The sequence below is a fragment of the Homarus americanus genome, unplaced genomic scaffold (genome assembly GCF_018991925.1).
Source record: "Homarus americanus isolate GMGI-L3 unplaced genomic scaffold, GMGI_Hamer_2.0 scaffold16712, whole genome shotgun sequence".
Classification (NCBI taxonomy): domain Eukaryota; kingdom Metazoa; phylum Arthropoda; class Malacostraca; order Decapoda; family Nephropidae; genus Homarus; species Homarus americanus.
The window spans coordinates 4,393,346-4,412,348 of NW_024757794.1; the positions used below are offsets into that span (position 1 = coordinate 4,393,346).

At 41.2% G+C, this 19,003-nt stretch overlaps 1 protein-coding gene across 1 annotated transcript in view; it reads left to right on the top strand.

The window, feature by feature from the left end:
• Nucleotides 1-19,003, top strand: part of LOC121857777 (calcium/calmodulin-dependent protein kinase kinase 1-like) — a gene marked incomplete in the record, with an annotated part of 85,495 nt that overhangs the window by 25,697 nt on the left and 40,795 nt on the right. Inside the window, 2 exon segments of the mRNA XM_042353961.1 lie at nucleotides 11,304-11,357; nucleotides 12,817-12,868. Coding sequence (XP_042209895.1) covers nucleotides 11,304-11,357; nucleotides 12,817-12,868 — 106 coding nt within the window.

The window sequence follows — 19,003 nt, forward strand, 5'->3', positions numbered from 1 at the left end:
TCACCCACCACCACTACACCACCACCACCACCACCACCACCACCACCGTCAGCACTCAGCAAACGTTTCATGTCAGCTGATCCGACTTAATGACTTTTATTGTCAGTAAGATCAGATTAGCATAATTATTACCTATTCCCTGGGTCCTAAGTTCTAGGAGAGGAAGTCTCTAAAAACACATTATCTAAATAATGTTAATTGTTTTCGGATCACCTGAATATTAATCCCCCAAACTTATTTCACCTTAGATTAATTTAACCTAATCTAATCCATCTAACTTCATCATAACTTAACTTTTTTAACCTAACTAACAACCTAAAACCTTAATCTAATCCAATTTAACTTAACCTTTCTTAATCAACTAACATACCTAACCTCCAATCTTAATTCAACCTAACCTCGCAAAGAAGCGTTAGTGGTTTTAATCAATTGAAATAAGCTGGGGCTAAACTCAGATGATTCTAGACATTTAACTAGCATGGCAACAGAAGGGTGGGTTGAGGTGGGGCGGGGTGGGTTGGGATGAGACTCGGCGGGTGGGTTGGGGTGAGACGGGCGGGTGGTTGGGGTGAGGCAGGGTGTTGGAGAGCGGGGGTGGGTGGGATGAGACGGGCGGGGTGGGTTGGGTGAGACGGGCAGGGTGGGTTGGGGTGAGACGGGCAGGGTGGGGTGAGACGGGCGTGGGGTTGGGGTGAGACGGGGCGGGGTGGGTTGGGGTGAGACGGGCGGTGGGTTGGGATGAGACGGGGTGGGGTGGGTTAGGGTGAGACAGGGTGGGGTGGGTTGGGATGAGACGGGCGGTGGGTTGGGGTGACGGGCGTGTGTTGGGATGAGACGGGCGGGGGTGGGTTGGGGATGAGACGGGTAGGGTGGGTTGGGGTGACGGGCAGGGGGGTTGGGGTGAGACGGGACGGGGTGGGTTGGGGGTGGACGGGCAGGGTGGGTTGGGGTGAGACGGGCGGTGGGTTGGGGTGAGACGGGCAGGGCGGGTTAGTGAGACAGGATGGGTGGTGGGTGGACGGGCAGGGTGGGTTGGGTGAGACGGGGCAGGGTGGGTTGGGGGTGAGACGGGAGGGGTAAGAGGGGGCAGGTGGGGTGAGACGGGATGGGTGGGTTGGGGGACGGGCGGTGGTAGTGAGACGGGCAGGGTGGGTTGGGGTGAGACGGGCAGGGTGGGTTGGGGTGAGACGGGCGTGGGTTGGGGTGAGACGGAGCAGGGTGGGTTGGGGTGGACGGAGGGGTGGGTTGGGGTGAGACGGGCGGATGGTGAGACGGGCGGGTGGTGGGGTGAGACGGGCAGGTGGGGTGGTGAGACGGGCAGGGCGGGTTGGGGTGAGACGGATGGGGTGGGTTGGGGTGAGACGGGCGGTGTGTTGGGGACGGGGCAGGTCGGGTGGTTTGGGACAGTAAACACCGTTATCCCCTCTGTCAACACACCGGTTGCAGGTCACCACTGCTAACTCACCCACTTGCAACAAATATGAACTTGTACTTGATGATACCTGTTAATGAGGACTGAGGGTGGCACTGATACAAGCCGGTAGACCAACTCCAGCCCTGTAGACCTCATATTACACTAGCACCTTTGTATGTATTCAACCTAACCTAACCTAACCTAACCTAACCTTACCTTACCAATCATAACCACGTCTGCTCGCTATTTTGCACTTTACGTAGAAAAAAAAAAAACACCATGTTTTCTAGATTATATTTAACAATAGCAAAGCGTCAGAAATATCGGATTGATTAAATGAAACGCGACAAACAGTTACGCGACGCGACAGGGGAGGAAACGTGCAGCCACATGATGGATGATGCTCTTAGTGGACGCGATAAAATTTCTGCACTTTGAAACAAACAACAACAACAACATCAAGCTCAGCTGCACCTGAACATTTGTTGACATGACGTAGGCTTTTAGTGATGTCTGTTGCCGTATACTGAGCTGGCTCTGAAATGTTGTTGCTGTTATTATTAGTTACTATTACTACGACTATTATTATTTTAATAATAATAATAGTATTACTAATATTATTATTTTGTTTATGGGAGGCAACTGCAATATTGTTATTACTACTACTGCTGCTATTATTATTTATTATTATTATTATTATTATTATTATTATTATTATTATTTTATTATATTATTATTATTTATTATTATTACATAGCTCCTGGGTGCAGGACTGATAACCATTAAGTCCCGTATTCGAATCTCATTGGGTTGACAACATTTAAATACCACCCCTAAGGTAGCAGTGTTTAGAGGCGGGAACTGAGCTCTGAGGAAAACGTGATAAAGAAGTGAATTGCTGGCCGTCAGGTGACACGTGTTAATTAGTTTACTTTGTTGAAGATCATGGCGAGAGGTGTGTGTGTGTGTGTGTGTGTGTGTGTGTGTGTGTGTGTGTGTGTGTGTGTGTGTGTGTGTTAGGTTGGGGTGAATGTGGGAAGTGTGTGTGTGCTGTCTGTGGGAGTGTGGTGTGTCAGTGTGTCTTAGTTTGACTGTTTGTGTGTGTGTGTTGAGTGTGCGTGTGGGTGACATACCAAGGGCGGATCCAGAGGGTTAGGGGTTCTCGGACCCCTTTTTCATCAGACAATTTCAATCTTTTCCTTTAATACAGTAACGTACTCAGACATTTTTTAATAAAGTGAACCTAAAGTTTATTGGGAGAGTAACGCAGTAGATAACAAAGAGATGATGGGGTGTGAGTGGGCCCTGGCATGGTGAGAGGTATGGGTATTGAATGTGTGGTAGGGGTGGTGGAAGTGGGGTGGTGGTAGGGTGATGTCTGGAGAGAGGATGGTGTATTGAATGTGGAGGTGGTGGAGAGTGGGGCCCCTGGCATGGGAGAGGTATGGTGTATTGAATGTGGTGAGAGTGTGGGAGGGGCCCTGCATAGAGGATGGTATTGAATGGTGAGTAGGGGTGGTTGGAGAGTGGGGCCCTGGGCATGGTGAGAGGTATGGTGTATTGAATGTGGTGTGAGTAGGGGTGGTTGTGAGAGTGGGGCCCCTGGCATGGTGAGAGGTATGGTGTATTGAATGTGTGAGTAGGGGTGGTGTGAGTGGGGGTCCCTGGCATGGTGAGTATGGTGTATTGAATGTGGTGTGAGTAGGGGTGGTGTGAGAGTGGGGCCCCTGGTGGTGAGAGGTATGGTGTATTGAATGTGGTGTGGTAGGGGTGGTTGTGAGAGTGGGGCCCTGGCGTGGTGAGGTATGGTGTTTGAATGTGGTGTGAGTTGGCGTGGTTGTGAGGTGGGGGCCCTGGCATGGTGAGAGGTATGGTGTATTGAATGTGGTGTGAGTAGGGTGGTTGTGAGTGGGGGCCCTGGCATGGTAGGGGTATGGTGTATTGAATGTGGTGTGAGTAGGGGTGGTTGTGAGAGTGGGGCCCTGGCATGGTAGTATGGTGTATTGAATGTGGTGTGAGTGGGGGTGGTGTGAGTAGGGTCCTGGCATGGTGACAGGTATGGTGTATTGAATGTGGTGTGAGTAGGGGTGGTTGTGAGAGTGGGGGCTGGCATGTGGAGGTATGTGTATTGAATGTGGTGTGGTGGGGTGGTTGTGAGAGTGGGGGCCCCTGGCATGGTGAGAGGTATGGTGTAGAATGTGGTGTGAGTAGGGGTGGTGTGAGAGTGGGCTTCAAGAGTGTGTGGGGTCTGCTGGGAGGTGTGTGTGTGTGTGTGTTTTGTGTGTGTGTGTGTGTGTGTGTGTGTGTGTGTGTGTGTGTTTGTGTGTGTGTGTGTGTGTGTTTTTGTGTGTGTGTGTATATCTGTCTCTATGAATATATGTTTTGTATGTATGTTTTATTGGTGTATATTTATTTGAGTATTTATATTTGTATTTTGTGTTTGTAAATGTATTTCTGTAAATATAAAGTGTTTGAAGTAGTTATTACGTGTGTGTGTGTGTGTGTGTGTGTGTGTGTGTGTGTGTGTGTGTGTGTGTGTGTGTGTGTACCATACACTCACACAGTCTATACTCTGGGGCGGCCGTCTCCGCGTGGTATTGATCCTCCACGGTAATTGCCACCGCGGGCGGTTAGTCACCAGTACAACCCAACCCATTCACAAAACAAAAGACACGGTAGGTAGAATAAACCAGAGGAGGAGGAGAAGGCCCCGAGAAAGCGTGGAAAATCAAAATTACGCGTTTCAGTTGGCTAAAATGACCCGTTGTTAGACAAAAGTTCCCTCCGCTGAGATTAATGGCTAAAAGCGGACGACAACTTTTAAGGAGGGTCGACGAACACTGACTTCATATATTTATACCTTGTTTGTGTGATGGTGTTGAAAGGGTCCTGGACACGCCTCCTCCTCCTCTCCTCTTCGATGTATAATTAGTTTCCAGATAAAGAGGTATTAAGTGAGGTGAGGCAATGGGTCCCTGTCGCTCACTGTAGTTATACGGTAAGTCGTGGGTGGCCAATGTGAGGGAGGGAAGAAGAATGGAGGGGTGGACGGTGTGAGGGAGGGAAGGAGGGAGGAGTGGACGGTGTGAAGTGAGGGAGGGAAGAAGAATGGACGGTGTGATGAAGGGAAGGAGGGAGGAGTGGACGGTGTGAGGTGAGGAGGGGAAGAAGAATGGACGGTGTGATGAAGAGAGAAGGAGGGAGGAGTGGACGGTGTGAGGTGAGGAGGGAAGAAGAATGGACGGTGTGATGGAGGGAAGCAGGTAGGAAGAATGTAGGGAGTGGACGGTGTGAGGTGAGAGAGGGAAGAAGAATGGAGGGGTGGACGGTGTGAGGGAGGGAAGGCGGGGAGGTGGACGGTGTGAGGTGAGAGAGGGAAGAAGAATGGAGGGGTGGACGGTGTGAGGGAGAGAAGAAGGGAGGAGTGGACGGTGTGAGGTGAGAGAGGGAAGAAGAATAAGAACATAAGAATGGAGGAAACTGCAGCGGGCCTATTGGCCCATACTGGGCAGTCCCGTTTACACCCAACCCCTATTGCTCATATGAGCATCCAACCTATGTTTGAAGCAATTCAGCGTATTCGAGTTAATGATGATATTTGGTAACTTGTTCCATTCATCCACTACTCTGTTTCCAAACCAGTGTTTACCTATTTCACGCCTAAATCTAAATTTGTCTAATTTAAAACCATTGTTACAGTTCGCTCCTGGTTGGATAATTTGAGTACCTTTGTAATGTCCTTGTTTAGCCCTGCCTTCCACTTATACACCTCTATCAGGTCGCCCTCGCTCTACGTCTCTCAAGAGTGCAAATTAAGATGCTTTAACCTGTCTCTATACTCAAGGTTCCTAATGCCGGGATTAGTCTTGTCATTCTCCTCTGAATTTTTCCAGGATTCTATATCCATTCTGTAATACGGTGACCGGACTGAACTCGTAATTCAGGTGTGGTCTCACACAGGCAAGATGCAGTTTTAGGATGACCTCGCTAGTCTTGTAACTAACACTCCTTTGTATGAACCCAAGTGCTATTAGCCTTGTTACGAACAAAAACATTGTTTACTTGGCAGGTTCCTACTTATCATTACTCCTAAATCTCTCTGCATTCGGATTTCTCTATGGCATCGTTGTTCATCTGGTATCTGGTTTCCCTGTTTACATCTCTATACTGAGTACTTTACATTTGTCACGTTGAATTTCATCTGCCATTTTCAGACCATTCGAAAAATTTGTTTAGATCTTCCGTAGTTTTGCGAGTCCTCGTCAGATTTGATAACGTCCTATTTTAGTGTCATCAGCAAATTTACTTATGTTGCTGCCTATGCCGTACTATGTCGTTTATGTATATAATAAATAATAATGGTCCAAGTACTGAGCCTTGGGGAACTCCACTTGTGACGTTGCTCAATGGGACTTAGTGCCGTTAATGCTCACTTTCGCTGTTTCCTGTCCTGTAACCACGCCTAATCCATTTAAGGATGTCACCTTTCTAATTAGTCTTTCGTGGGGGACTCTGTCGAAGGCTTTGCTAAAGTCGAGATATACCACATCATAATTGTGCCCTCGTCCACCGATTCGAAAACTGATGAAAAGGATGTTAATAGATTAGTTAGGCAAGAACGTCCTTGTGAAGCCATGCTGGGAATCATTGATCAATCGGTGCTTCTCCAGGTGATTCGAATAGAGTTTGAAATGATTGCTTCCAGTAATTTGCCTACTATTGATGTTAGACTGATTGGGCGTAGTTGAGATGATGATCTATCCCCTTCTTGAAAATCGGTATTACATTCGTTATCCTCCAGGATTCTGGCACTACACGTGTTTTTAGGACATGTTAAACAACTTTGCTAGGGCATACTAATCTTCCTTACATTCCTTTAATACTCTGGCAAATATCTCATCGGACCAGGTGACTTATTAGGCTTTAGTTTGTCTATTTGCTTACTAACATCGTTACTAGTCACTACTATCTCACTTAATTTGTTTTCTTCACTATCTCTGAATAGAGTCGGTGCTCCGGGTATCATGTTTAAATTTTCGTGGTGAAAACTGTTGAAAAATATTTATTCAAATTATTGCTCATTTCTCCGTCGTTATCAGTGAGCTACTTGAGTCTGACGTATTGGTCCAATCTTTTCTCGTGTTTGGTTTTGATACATTTGGTAGAATCCTTTGGGGTTTGTCTTCGCCTCCCTTGCTATCCTTACCTCATTATTCCTCTTGGCTTTCCTTATCTCGGTTTTAACCCTACTCGCCAATATCTTATAATAATCCTGGAGGTAAATTTCGCCACGCATTATCCTTCTACCTATAGCCTTCCTTTGGCCAATGATGTTCTTTAAATAATTATTTATCCATTTAGGGTCATTGTTGTCTGATCTGAGTTTTTGTATGGTATGTTCTGCCTTTGTGCATTAAGTAACTCATTATTTAAATTGTCGAACTCGCAATCTCAGATCTCGTTATCAGGTCGGTGTCATCTGTCAGGTTCACGGCCAAGGCGACACCCCTCTCAGCGCCTTTAAACCAAGTCAGTTCTTCTGAAATCTGGTACTTTAGTGAATTTTCTTCTTACGCTCGCCCTGAAAAATCTAACTGAATCAAATTTTGTGATCGCTGTTTGCAAGTTTGTTCCCTACCTCGACATTGCTAATGAGGTTTTCTCTGTTCGACAGAACTAAATCCAGTATATTATTACCCCGTGGGGTGGACGGTGTGAGGGAGAGAAGAAGGGAGGGGTGGACGGAATGGGGAGAGGAGATAAGGGAGGGAGGTATACGGCATGAGGGAAGTGAGATCGAGGAGTGGGAGAGAGGTGAGAGGGGGGGAGACTAAAAAAGGTGAGAGGGAGTCACAAGTGAGGGGTGAGAGGGATGAGAAAGGTCACCGGGGAGAGGGGTCACCGGGGAGAGGGATCACAAGTAAATAACAAAAACACCCTGAAAATAAAATTAATCTTCATTTATTTATTTTGAGGGATAATATTCCTATGTCGACCTTTTGAGAACAAGAAATTAGGAAGGAGGGAGGTGAGAGAGAGGTTGGGGAAGGAGGGGGTAAGAGAGGTGGAGAAGGAGCGGAAGAGAACGAGAGAGGTGGAGAAGAAGAGGGAGAGAAAGGTGGAGGAGCGGGAGAGAGAGAGAGAAAGACGGTGAGGAAGGAGGGAAGAGATAGGGGGGTGGGGAAAGGGGGCATAGGGAAAGAAGAGAGAGAAAAGGGGGATTTGGGGAAGGAGGAGAGAGAGAGAGAGAGAGAGAGAGAGAGAGAGAGAGAGAGAGAGAGAGAGTGTGAGTGAGTCCTGCCCTCCCCTCCCCCCAGACCGTGAAAGATAGGTAACCATCACCCCGTTTCCCATTTTCTGTTGCCACATTTACAGCACCTGAGCCAACACTAAAGCTGTGCTCTTGGTCTTGTCCGTGTAGATGCCGGAGTGTGGACGGGTCTTCGCTGTAAGATTAGGATCACTTGAAGATAAGACACCCCAGCTTATATCATCTGAAGATTAATCACCCTAACACTGTCTGGTTAGGTTAGATTAAGTTAGGTTAGATTAGCATTATATTAAGGTAAGTTAAGCTTGGTTAGATTAGATTATTATGTTAGTAGTATTATGGTGTTTAATCATCAGATAAAATAAGCTGGGGGTCTTATCTTCAGGTGTTATGAAGAAACTTTATGTCCTCAGAACAACGAAAGTATCTTCGTGTCAAGTCTTGGAAGGTTAATACAGGGTGTCCCAGAAAGAAACAAAAAATTACACACACTAGCGTACAGATTTTTCATGGAGATCGGCAGAATATTTAGACTCCCTGTATAAGAACGAGAGACTCCCTATCAGTTCGTCTGCTGTCGTGAGAAGCGGAGGAGATTGGGGGTAACGAGCCAAGACCTTGATGTTGATTAGGTTAGGTTGGGTTAGGTTCGGTTAGGTTAGGTTAGGTAAGGTTTCGTTATATTAGGTTCAGTACGGATAGGGAAGATTAGGTTAAGTAAGGATGAGTTAGATTAGGTTAAGTAAGATTTGGTTAGGTTAGGTTTGATAAACTAGAGGTTCTGATCTACAGGTAATTTTTGTTCAGGTTAGGTTACGTTGAATAAATCAGCAATGTGAAATAAATTTGGGGTGTCTAATCTTCAAGTGATCCTTCTTTAGGTTGTTCTTCACTAATGGGTCGTGAAGGTCCTCCTCGTTGGTCTATTTACTTTTACCTTTTACCCTCGACCTACCTGTAATTACCTCACAAGATCGATATTTGTGTCCGTGTAAACGTGTGACCGCCGTTAAGTGACCGTGAGTGACCGTTCTTTGGCAATTCTACCCCTGAGTAACAGCTTGACACCTCTCAATAGCAGCACAAACATGAAGACTTCACATCACGAAAGCAACTCCGTTTCACAAAAAAAAGCCAGTGAAGTAAAAATAAATAAGTTATCCCCAATACTTTCAGTTTCACCGAAGTCGCCAGCGATCACCCTACCAGTTACCCAAAATCGCCAGCGTCGCATCAAGGTCCTATTACAGTAGATCCCCAACATGACGGACCGCTTGTGCTGACGTCATGTACTGCCTCTTACTTCTCAGTTCCCCAAAGTGCACAAAATGGATTATCTGAAGATTAGACACCTCAACTTATTTCACCTGAGGATTAAATACCCATACGATACGTGGAGGGTTGGGTTAACTTAAGTGATATAAGCTGCTGGGGTGTCTAGTCTGCAGGTGATCCCATACAACCAGCTGTGTATGTGTGTGGGGCCAGACACCATGGCGTCATTATCAACACTGTGACTAAACGAGAATGTTCAGAACGCATTGCTTATTTTCCTCAGGTCTTCTTGGCAACGTTTTCTGATGGGTAAACTTCCCCCAGTCCTGCACGGAAAAGGCGAAGCAGTAACTGGGTCAGTGAGGACGTAAAACCCCGGAGCTTCCTGGAGGTGTACAGTATACGGCAGTGTGTGTGTGTGTATAAGCTGGACACATGCCAGGCAACCCAAAGCATCATGTCGCATACTTGCAGTCAGTCAGTTCTCTGCTGAACACATTAAACTTGTAGAGATACGAATAGTATGGGTAAGAGGGATTCCCACAGGCCTATAGGAGGACATCACCTTTTATACTAACAAGTCCTCGGTATACAAGAAGTTATCGTAGTCGGCACTATACTCGACCGTTGTCATCTCCCACACTGTACAGTTAGGATTCACTGCTGGAAGGACTTGGGGGTACCGTGGGAGCGAACCAGTAACCAGTGTTGTATTCACCCCGGTAGAAAAAATCTAGTTTAACGTTTGGATGGATATTTAATTTCAACGGAATGACTGATTTTTTTTCTTGTTTCGTTATTATTATTTTGCACACCCATTTGTTTGTTTTTTAACCGAGTTATGTAAGTCCTAGGTTGCTGATCTGACTTTCTGCCTCATTTACACACAATTGCAGGGTCTCAATTGTTTCTCTTACTATTGACAACACAACATACATACAGTATATTGTCTCACTGTTGATTTTTTTATTTTATTTATTTATTTATTATTATTTTTTATTCTTATTATAATTGTTAATTATTTCTAATAATGTTTATTATTATTATTATTATTATTATTATTATTATTATTATTATTATTATTATTATTATTATTATTATTTATTATTTATTATTATTATTATAATTATTATTATTATTATTATTATTATTATTATTATTATTATTATTATTATTATTTATTATATTATTATTATTATTATTATTATTATTATTAATATTATATTATTATTATTATTATTATTATTATTATTATTATTATTATTATTATTATTATTATTATTATTATTATTATTATTATTATTATTATTATTATTATTATTATTATTATTATTATTATTATTATTATTATTATTATTATTATTATTATTATTATTTATTATTTTATTATTATTATTATTATTATTATTATTATTATTATTATTATTATTATTATTATTATTATTATTATTATTATTATTATTATTATTATTATTATTATTATTATTATTATTATTATTATTATTATTATTATTTCCAGGACCCGATGTGGATCAGTGACTGTGCGGTGGGCTAATAAAAAAAATAAATAAATAAATATATATATATATATATATATATATATATATATATATATATATATATATATATATATATATATATATATATATGCTATAACCACAAGGAAAAAGAAAACACGAAGTTCCCAGCGCTTTCGTGTAATTCACATCTTCAGGGTAGTACAGACTAGAGAGTAATACCATCAAAATTGTATATATACAGAGGAGGTGAGATCAGGTCCACAATGGTCAGGTATTGGTATTGTGGACCTGATCTCCTCCTTGCACCTACGATTTACTTGCATATATATATATATATATATATATATATATATATATATATATATATATATATATATATATATATATATATATATAAATAATAATAATAATAATAATAATAATAATAATAATACAGTATAGCTTAAATATTCATGTGTAATACTCTACTGTAGATAGATTTTAGGCAGAACAGTCAGATAATGAGTGCTGCTACGTAATGGCTACTGAAAAATAAAGCGAAATTGGATAAGTCGAGATCAGTCGCCATCAATCATGGCTGCTTTGGCCAGACCATTCTTTTCCATTTGTGAATGTCATAACACACACACACAAAGGCATGTTGATGATATCTTCATTTGCGTGGACAAAAATTCAAAATATTTGTAAATGCTACTCCGTACAGTAAACAGTGACGGCCACATCTCGCTGGGCAGTAAATTGGTCGTCATAATAGTTAAAGATGGCAGATGATTCAGTGAACAGTGCTATATAGTGAACTAACAAAAGGTTTTTCTTGTTCCAGGGGTCGTATGGCATCGTCAAACTCGCCTACAACGAGGAGGACGACACGCATTATGTGAGTACTGACTACGATTGATCTTTTTTCTGGCATATGTAAAGACTATTATTTTTTATAATATTATCCTAGTAAGGTGTAAATACGATATAAATTCCGTCTTTCCTTTTCCAGATTTGCATTAAGCTGTTCATCTCTTGAGCTATATTAAAGCGTATCATTTACAAAAGTCATTTCTCTTTTAATATTTGTTGTAACTCATTTGTTTTCGACACATGGCATCGGCAATATTGATGAAAGTTGATAGATAAAAATCACTTGAAAACGTTCGATTCAGTATTTCACCTAAAAATATTATTTCGACGATTGAGGCTTTTCAAAGGTCAGGGTCACGTGATCAAGTAATATTTTCCTATGTTGACAGTTTTAGCCTCAACGTTTCACATGATCATTGGGAAGAAATAAAAGTTGAATGTGTTATTTAAAATTTGTGTACGTGTTATTTATGTTTTGTTTGTTTATATTTCGGCATTTTTAGTACATCGGGTTCCTGTAATCTCCCAGTCTTGCCCAGCCGTCCAACAGTTTCTCGTTAATTTGTATAATTTAACAGCCACTTGAAAAGAAATCTGATTTATATTTCGTAAACGAACTTACCCTCGGGTATATGTTTGCCTTTTCGAGGTTTAGCGCTGGAGGGGTCAAAAGTTCAAAGGTCACACAGGTAAATGATATACTAGTGACATTTCTGGCTCTGACAGTGTTGAAGTTTAATATGATAGGCAGAAAGAAGAGTGTTTCTCCTGTTGATGTGACCTTTATTATGACTATCTCTAAACTCACAGTAAATCCTTTGATAATAATAATAATAATAATAATAATAATAATAATAATAAACTACTCAGAGATGTCAGTTTGATTTTGTTAGTGGTCACAGCCGTCGTAGAATAGTGTGACGCTGTTCATGTAATATTATTGTATGTTTTTTCTTGTTAAGTGACATTAGTTTAGTCACGAACATTCCATTACAGAAAATTTGTGAGGCTAGGAGAATAATAATTTTGTGAGGTCTTTTGCGTCTTAGTGTAGCCTTATGTAATGTAATTAATGTTTTCATGCAGTGTAGCCTAGTGTAATGTAAGTTACGTTCTCTTGTCCTTATTTTCCATGCAGTATTAACCTCTTGAGTACGATGACCTAAACCCCTTGATTACATAGTCATCGTACTCAAAGGAAGAATATCACCATCATATTCAAGGGATTATGATATCGTATTTGTTGTAGTCAAGGGGTTAAGCCATTAAGGAGTTGTACTCGGGGTTGAGTCATAGTACTCAAGGGGTCAAAGTATATGAATCAGTGGACTAATTCATTACAAAAGAGAATAAGTCATTGTCCTGAAGGGGTGAAGTCATCGTAATCTAGGGATTAAGTTATACTCAAGGGATTAACTCCTCATACTAAAGAGGTTAAGTTATCATTCTTCTGGGTTAACTACATTTATATTTTCCTTCCCCAGGCGATGAAGATCTTGTCTAAGAAGAAACTGATGAAGAAACACGGGTGCTTTGGTGAGTCGTCTCCCTGCTGTTTCTCCAGCTGCTGTTTTGCTGTGTGGTTTTCCCTCCCCCTTTATTTTCGTCATAGTTCTCACACCGCCTTTTGTGATACACCTATTTTAGTAGCGTTGGCTGTGGTGGCGTGGTGTTCACTGTGTGTGTGTGTGTGTGTGTCCTGGATGTAGCCCTCCACACGTGCAACATCGGCCTCTCGAGTCACCTCAGAGCTCACCAACAGAGTGACATCTTTAATATCTCATATCATTGTATCATAGCTGGATGATCGTCATACTCGATTCTGAGTGACAGCCAAGTCGTGTGCTCGAATGGTTGGTAAGGAGGATTTGTATATGTCTTTTGTAGGCTGAATGGAGGGATTCTTGCGCGTGTATTCAATTTTTCTGGGAAGACGAGAACATATGCCAGTATTCTTGCTGACACCAACTGTAGGAGCATCGAGACTGCTATTATCCATGAACAACTACGTTGGACTGGCCATGATACCCGCGTGGACGACAGTAGACTGCCAAAGCAGCTACTTTACAGTCACCTAACGAATGGTAAACATAACGTCGGCGGGCAACGGAAAAGGTATAAGGATAGTCTTAAGACAAACCTGAAAAATTGCCAAATCGATCCCCTCACCTTGAAGACGATTACGCCACACCGTAACGCTTGGAGGAGCACCACACAAGGTGTTAATACTTTCAAATTAGCCCGACTGCATAAAGAGGCAGATAAGCGCCAGCCCCTGAAAGACGCTGCCGCCGCCCCTCCAGCACAGACGGTTCGACACAGCACTGACCCACATTGTGTTCACAGAAGAGGGTATGAAATAAACTGTCAGGCTAAAGGTCATAGAGTCCCGGACCTGACATGGTGCATCCTCGAGTGCTAAGAGGGTTGTGCAAAACTCCGAGCCCCTGAAGATCCTGTTTTGTAAATGCCTGGATGAACAAATGGTCCCAGTGAATGGAAAGTGGCTTATGTGAGTCCTATCTTCAAGAAGGGCGATCGTCACTCCGAACAACTATAGACCGGTGAGCCTGACCAGCATAATATGTAAAGTACTTGAGAGTATTATCAGAATTGGCAATGGAACATCTAATACGAAAACAACCTTGTAAAGATTGCCAGCACGGTTTTATGCCGAGGGCGCTCCTGCTTAACACAATTGCTGAGGTATTGGATATTTGGACCCATATTCTGGAGTGGGTGGTAATATCGATAATATTTACCTGGATTTTGCCAAGGCTTTCGACAGTGTACCCACGAGGCTGAAAATCAAACTGGAAGGAGTACGGAATTCGAAATGTCCTAGAGTGGATGAAGACTTTCTACATGACCGCAAAGCAGTGTGTGGTGATTAATGGTACGAAATCGTCATCTGTACCTGTCACAAGTGGGGTACCACAGGGCAGTGTATTGGGCCCGCTGTTGTTTGTTTGTTTCATAAATGACATGCCTGACGTTGTACCTCCTCCATACAAATGTTTGCCGATGACGCCAAGTTATTTAAAATTAAGACCAAGCGGAGTTGAAAGGCTGCAGAAGGACCTCTGTGGGCTCCAGGAATGGTCGAAAAATGGCTGCTGAGATTCAATGTCACGAAGTGTAGAGGATGCACCTGGGGCGTACCAACGGTAAGGAGGCGTATCATATGTCCCAATGGGATGAAGAAACTGCACTAGTTGAGACTGTGTGTGAGAAGGACCTAGGTGTGTATGTTGACAATGAGCTGAGTTCTCCGGGCCCACTGTGAAAAGAAGGTAAATCAGGCAAATAAATTATTGGGTCTTATAAGAAGGTCGTTCAGATATCTAGACGGTCCGTCCCTCGTAACGATCTTCAGGAGTGAAGTGCTCCCATCTGGAGTACTGTACCCCATCTGGTCCCGAAGATATGCTAGGGACTGTCAGTTGGTTGAAAATGTTCAAGGAGGCCACCAGACTGGTGCCTGCACTTCGGCACCTCAGCTACCCTGAGAGATTGGAGCGCCTGAACTTACTAGCTTATACTACAGACAGGCAAGGGCGACCTAGTTGAGGTGTATAAGCATCTCAGGGGCACTACTCAGTTGAGTGTCTACTTGGAGCTGGCGGACTCTCGCCCCACAAGGGGTCACAGCTCAAGATTGAAGAAGCCGCAAGTCAGAAAACCCTGAGGGCAAACTTTTTTGGAGTGAGGTTGTAAACTCTTGGAACAATCTACACAGAGAGTGTTTTGACGGCACCGAGTGTGAGCTCTTTCAGAGAACTTGACCAACACTGGAGCGGGTTCAGGTACATTCAGGAGCCGGTGCATGCCCAGTATTACATATGGCGCAAGACGTGACCGATCGCCCGGGCGGCTAGCGAGCCGATCTTTTGGTGAAGAAGTTAAATGAAAAGGAGAAATAATCATAGACGTGACCGATCGCCCAAGCGGCTAACAAGCCGATCAGTGGCGAAGAGGATAAAAGTACTAGATGTAGCCTCCCATTGCAACATCTGTGGGCCTGCCGGTCCCGTAACGGCCTCTCAAGCCACCTCGAAGCTCACCAGCGAAGGTGTGACATCCTTAATAACTCATATCATTGTATCATAGCTGGATGATCATATACTTTTCTTACATTTACTTTTATCCTCATCGCCACTGATTGGCTCGTTAGCCGCTTGGGCGGCTAGTCACGTCTCTGATACTCACTGTTAGCAAGTGCTGGACATGCACTGGCTCCTGAATGTATCTGAACCTGCTCCAGTGATGGTAAAGTCTGGTCATGAAAGAGCTCACACTCGGTGCCTTCGCCACTCTCCGGCAGATTGTTCCAAGAGTTCACAATTGTCACTCCGAAAAAGTTTGCCTTGACAGTTTTCTGGACTTGGTTTTCTTCAACCTTGAGCTGTGACCCATTGTGGGGCGAGCGTCCGCCAGTTCCAGGTATGGGTACTCTGGATAACTGAGGTGCCAAAGTGCAGGCACCAGTCTGGTGGCCCTCCTTTGGCCATTTTCAATCAACTGACAGTCTCTAGCATATCTTGGGAACCAGACGAAGTGACAGTACTTCAGGCGGGGAAGCACCTCACTCTTGAAGATCGTTACGTCTCTAAAATATATCTGAACGACCTTCTTATAAGACCTACTAGTTTAGTTGCTTGACACTGTATAATAGATCGAGGTCGTCATACTCGATTCCGGGTGACAGGAAAGTAGTAGTATTAATAATAATATAAAAATAATAATAATTAACGGTTTATTGAAAGAGCATGGCAGCCAGAATGCTGAAAGTATACAGCTATATAATTGGGGAATGGGTCACTTGATTGGCAAATAATATACAAGTAATATAAGTGATACAAATATGATATATAATAACAAGGTGGGGAGAGGGTTATACTACAGGGCATTTCAACATAGTAACAGTGCAAAAGTAAGATTGACTGGGAGTGAACACACTGGTTGACCACGAGTTGTTGATAATTTTTACAATGGTTGGGATTGGGCTGTTCTTGTAAGGAGCAGTAAGTGCTCGTATGGGTGGTAGTAGTAATAGTAGTAGTGTGTGTGTGTGTGTGTGTGTGTGTGAAAACCAGAACATGACAATGTAGAATTGTGAATGTGTACGTATGAATCTTTAATGAATGAAGAAAACTGTTATTCGTTATTTATCATTGTATGGATGTATATAGTGTAGATATGTATGTGTATTTTCGTATGGTGAGCTGTCAGTCATATGTACCAATATATGTGTGTGTGTAATGTGTATGTTTCAGTGAAGCACCACGCCTACAGTCGGGATGGGTGACGTGCCCCACACACCCCACCCCACCCGTTCCCACCACTCCCAATACCCACTTGTTCTTGCCTCCTGCCATAAAATTAACCACAGAAACTGAGGCCCATGCATTGTTTTTAATGCCAAATCAATATATATTTGCAAATACAATCATTCAAATTACAGCTTAAAGAAAAAAGTGTATACAGTATATTGTACTTTAAGTTATGTTTTGACAAGTTAAGCATGACTAGATGTAGCCAACATGCTATGCAGTAGTTGTCTGCCTTGGTGGTAATAATATAGGACCGCTCTTAATAAGGTTATAATAAATATAAGTCATTATAAATAAGGCAGCACACATCAGAGACTGATACTGACACTCGTTAAGACTCTCAAATGGTGTTACGATGACCAGATATTTATCGTACATGCATGACTAATAGTTATGATATTGCTTGTAATTATGAATTAAAATATTATTTTTTGTGCTCAAATATCAAAAGCTGATCATTGTTAAGAATAACTGCACAAAACTTTTCAGAAAATGTTAAATGAATATAAGCTTTGTGGGGACAGTTTAGGATTAGTCTGAATATGTGACCCAAATTACCATCTTTCTAGGCCCATCTGAAGACAATTAACACAAATTTAGAACCAAGGGTCAAAATAAACGAGGAGTTGGGATGATGATTTAGGTAAAGCATCCCCCCAAAAAAGGCTTCTACCAGAACGGGTCCGATGACTTCCGAAATGCTATAAGCAACTCTTGATATCCCGGGAGGGTTGGTGTGCGGGGCTCTGTGGCATAATGATCCTACTCCATTTAAAGGCGTTTATTGCAAGGCGTTTGGGATTTACGGAATAGCTAACGCGTTCGCTTTTCCGGACTGTCATTAAAAATTACGACATTGTACCGCGTTATTAGTAACCATACACATTCCATTATTTATGTTAAACTATATCCCCAAATAATGCATGTCTGACATGCCCCAATATCTATTGTCCGTGATCTCAATATTCCACACCGATTGTGGACAGATGCTTTTTGGGGATACTGTATTTTGAGATACTGTGCACTGTACATTGATCTTTTTGTACACATTTTGAGTACAGTGTTACTGTGTCCACAAGGACTGGAGGCTGGTATGTTGTGAGGGAAACCTGGCAGTGTTGTCCATAGATGACTTACTGTAACTTGATTACTGGTTTAGATTGTTAAGAATTGTACTGATAATATTTATTAAAAAAAATACAAAAACAATTCACAAATAATATTTCAAACGGAAATATTAAGCTAGAGAGCAAACTTATATATATATATATGTATATATATATATATATATATATATATATATATATATATATATATATATATATATATATATATATATATATATATATATATATATATATATTATATATATATTAGGAAGAAGTTTCGACTGACCAAACATAATACTGTGTATTCGTAATTAATATGGTGTCAAGAAGTAGGTTTTCTCTGTTCTATGGAACACTTGTACCAAAAGCTTAATTTGTCACCAATTTGATGTAATTAAAATTTCTACATATGACAAGATCAGAGATTTATATATATATACATATATATACCCTGTATACATATAATGCAGTCAAATGTGTGATCAGGAATTTAACTAAATAAAACAAATAAAAAATGTCAAATAGCAAAATGAATTATTCAATCAGGTTTGGTTAGGACAGTTTAGGTCTTAACCAAGCCTAATTAACGTTACGTCATGTTACGTTAGTTGATTAGGTTAGGCCTGAAACATTAATTTTGCTATTGACTAATAAACAAGTCATTTCAAAATGCCCGATTTTTTTTTTTTTTATTTATTTACAGATGTAGCCACCGGACACAGGTGACCAGACCCACATCAGGGCCTGGGGTGAAAACGTAATAATAATAATAATAATAATAATAATAATAATAATAATAATAATAATAATAATTAATAATAATAATAATAATAATAATAATAATAATAATAATAATAATAATAATAATATAATAATAATAATAATAATAATAATAATAATAATAATAATAATAATAATAATAATAATAATAATAATAATAATAATAATAATAATAATAATAATAATAATAATAATAATAATTCAGATAAGTAAAATTTATAATAAAATTACAAAAAAAAAAATAAAATAATAATGATAACAATAATAATAATGAAAACACTGCAATAATAATAATTATAATAATAATAATAATAAGGAACTATAAAAATAAAAACGATCATTAGTGAGAAATGATATATGTATGTTGTGTTGTCAATAGCAAGAAACAATTGAGACCCTGCAATTGTGTAAATGAAGACAGAAAGTCAGATCAGCAACCTGGGACTTGG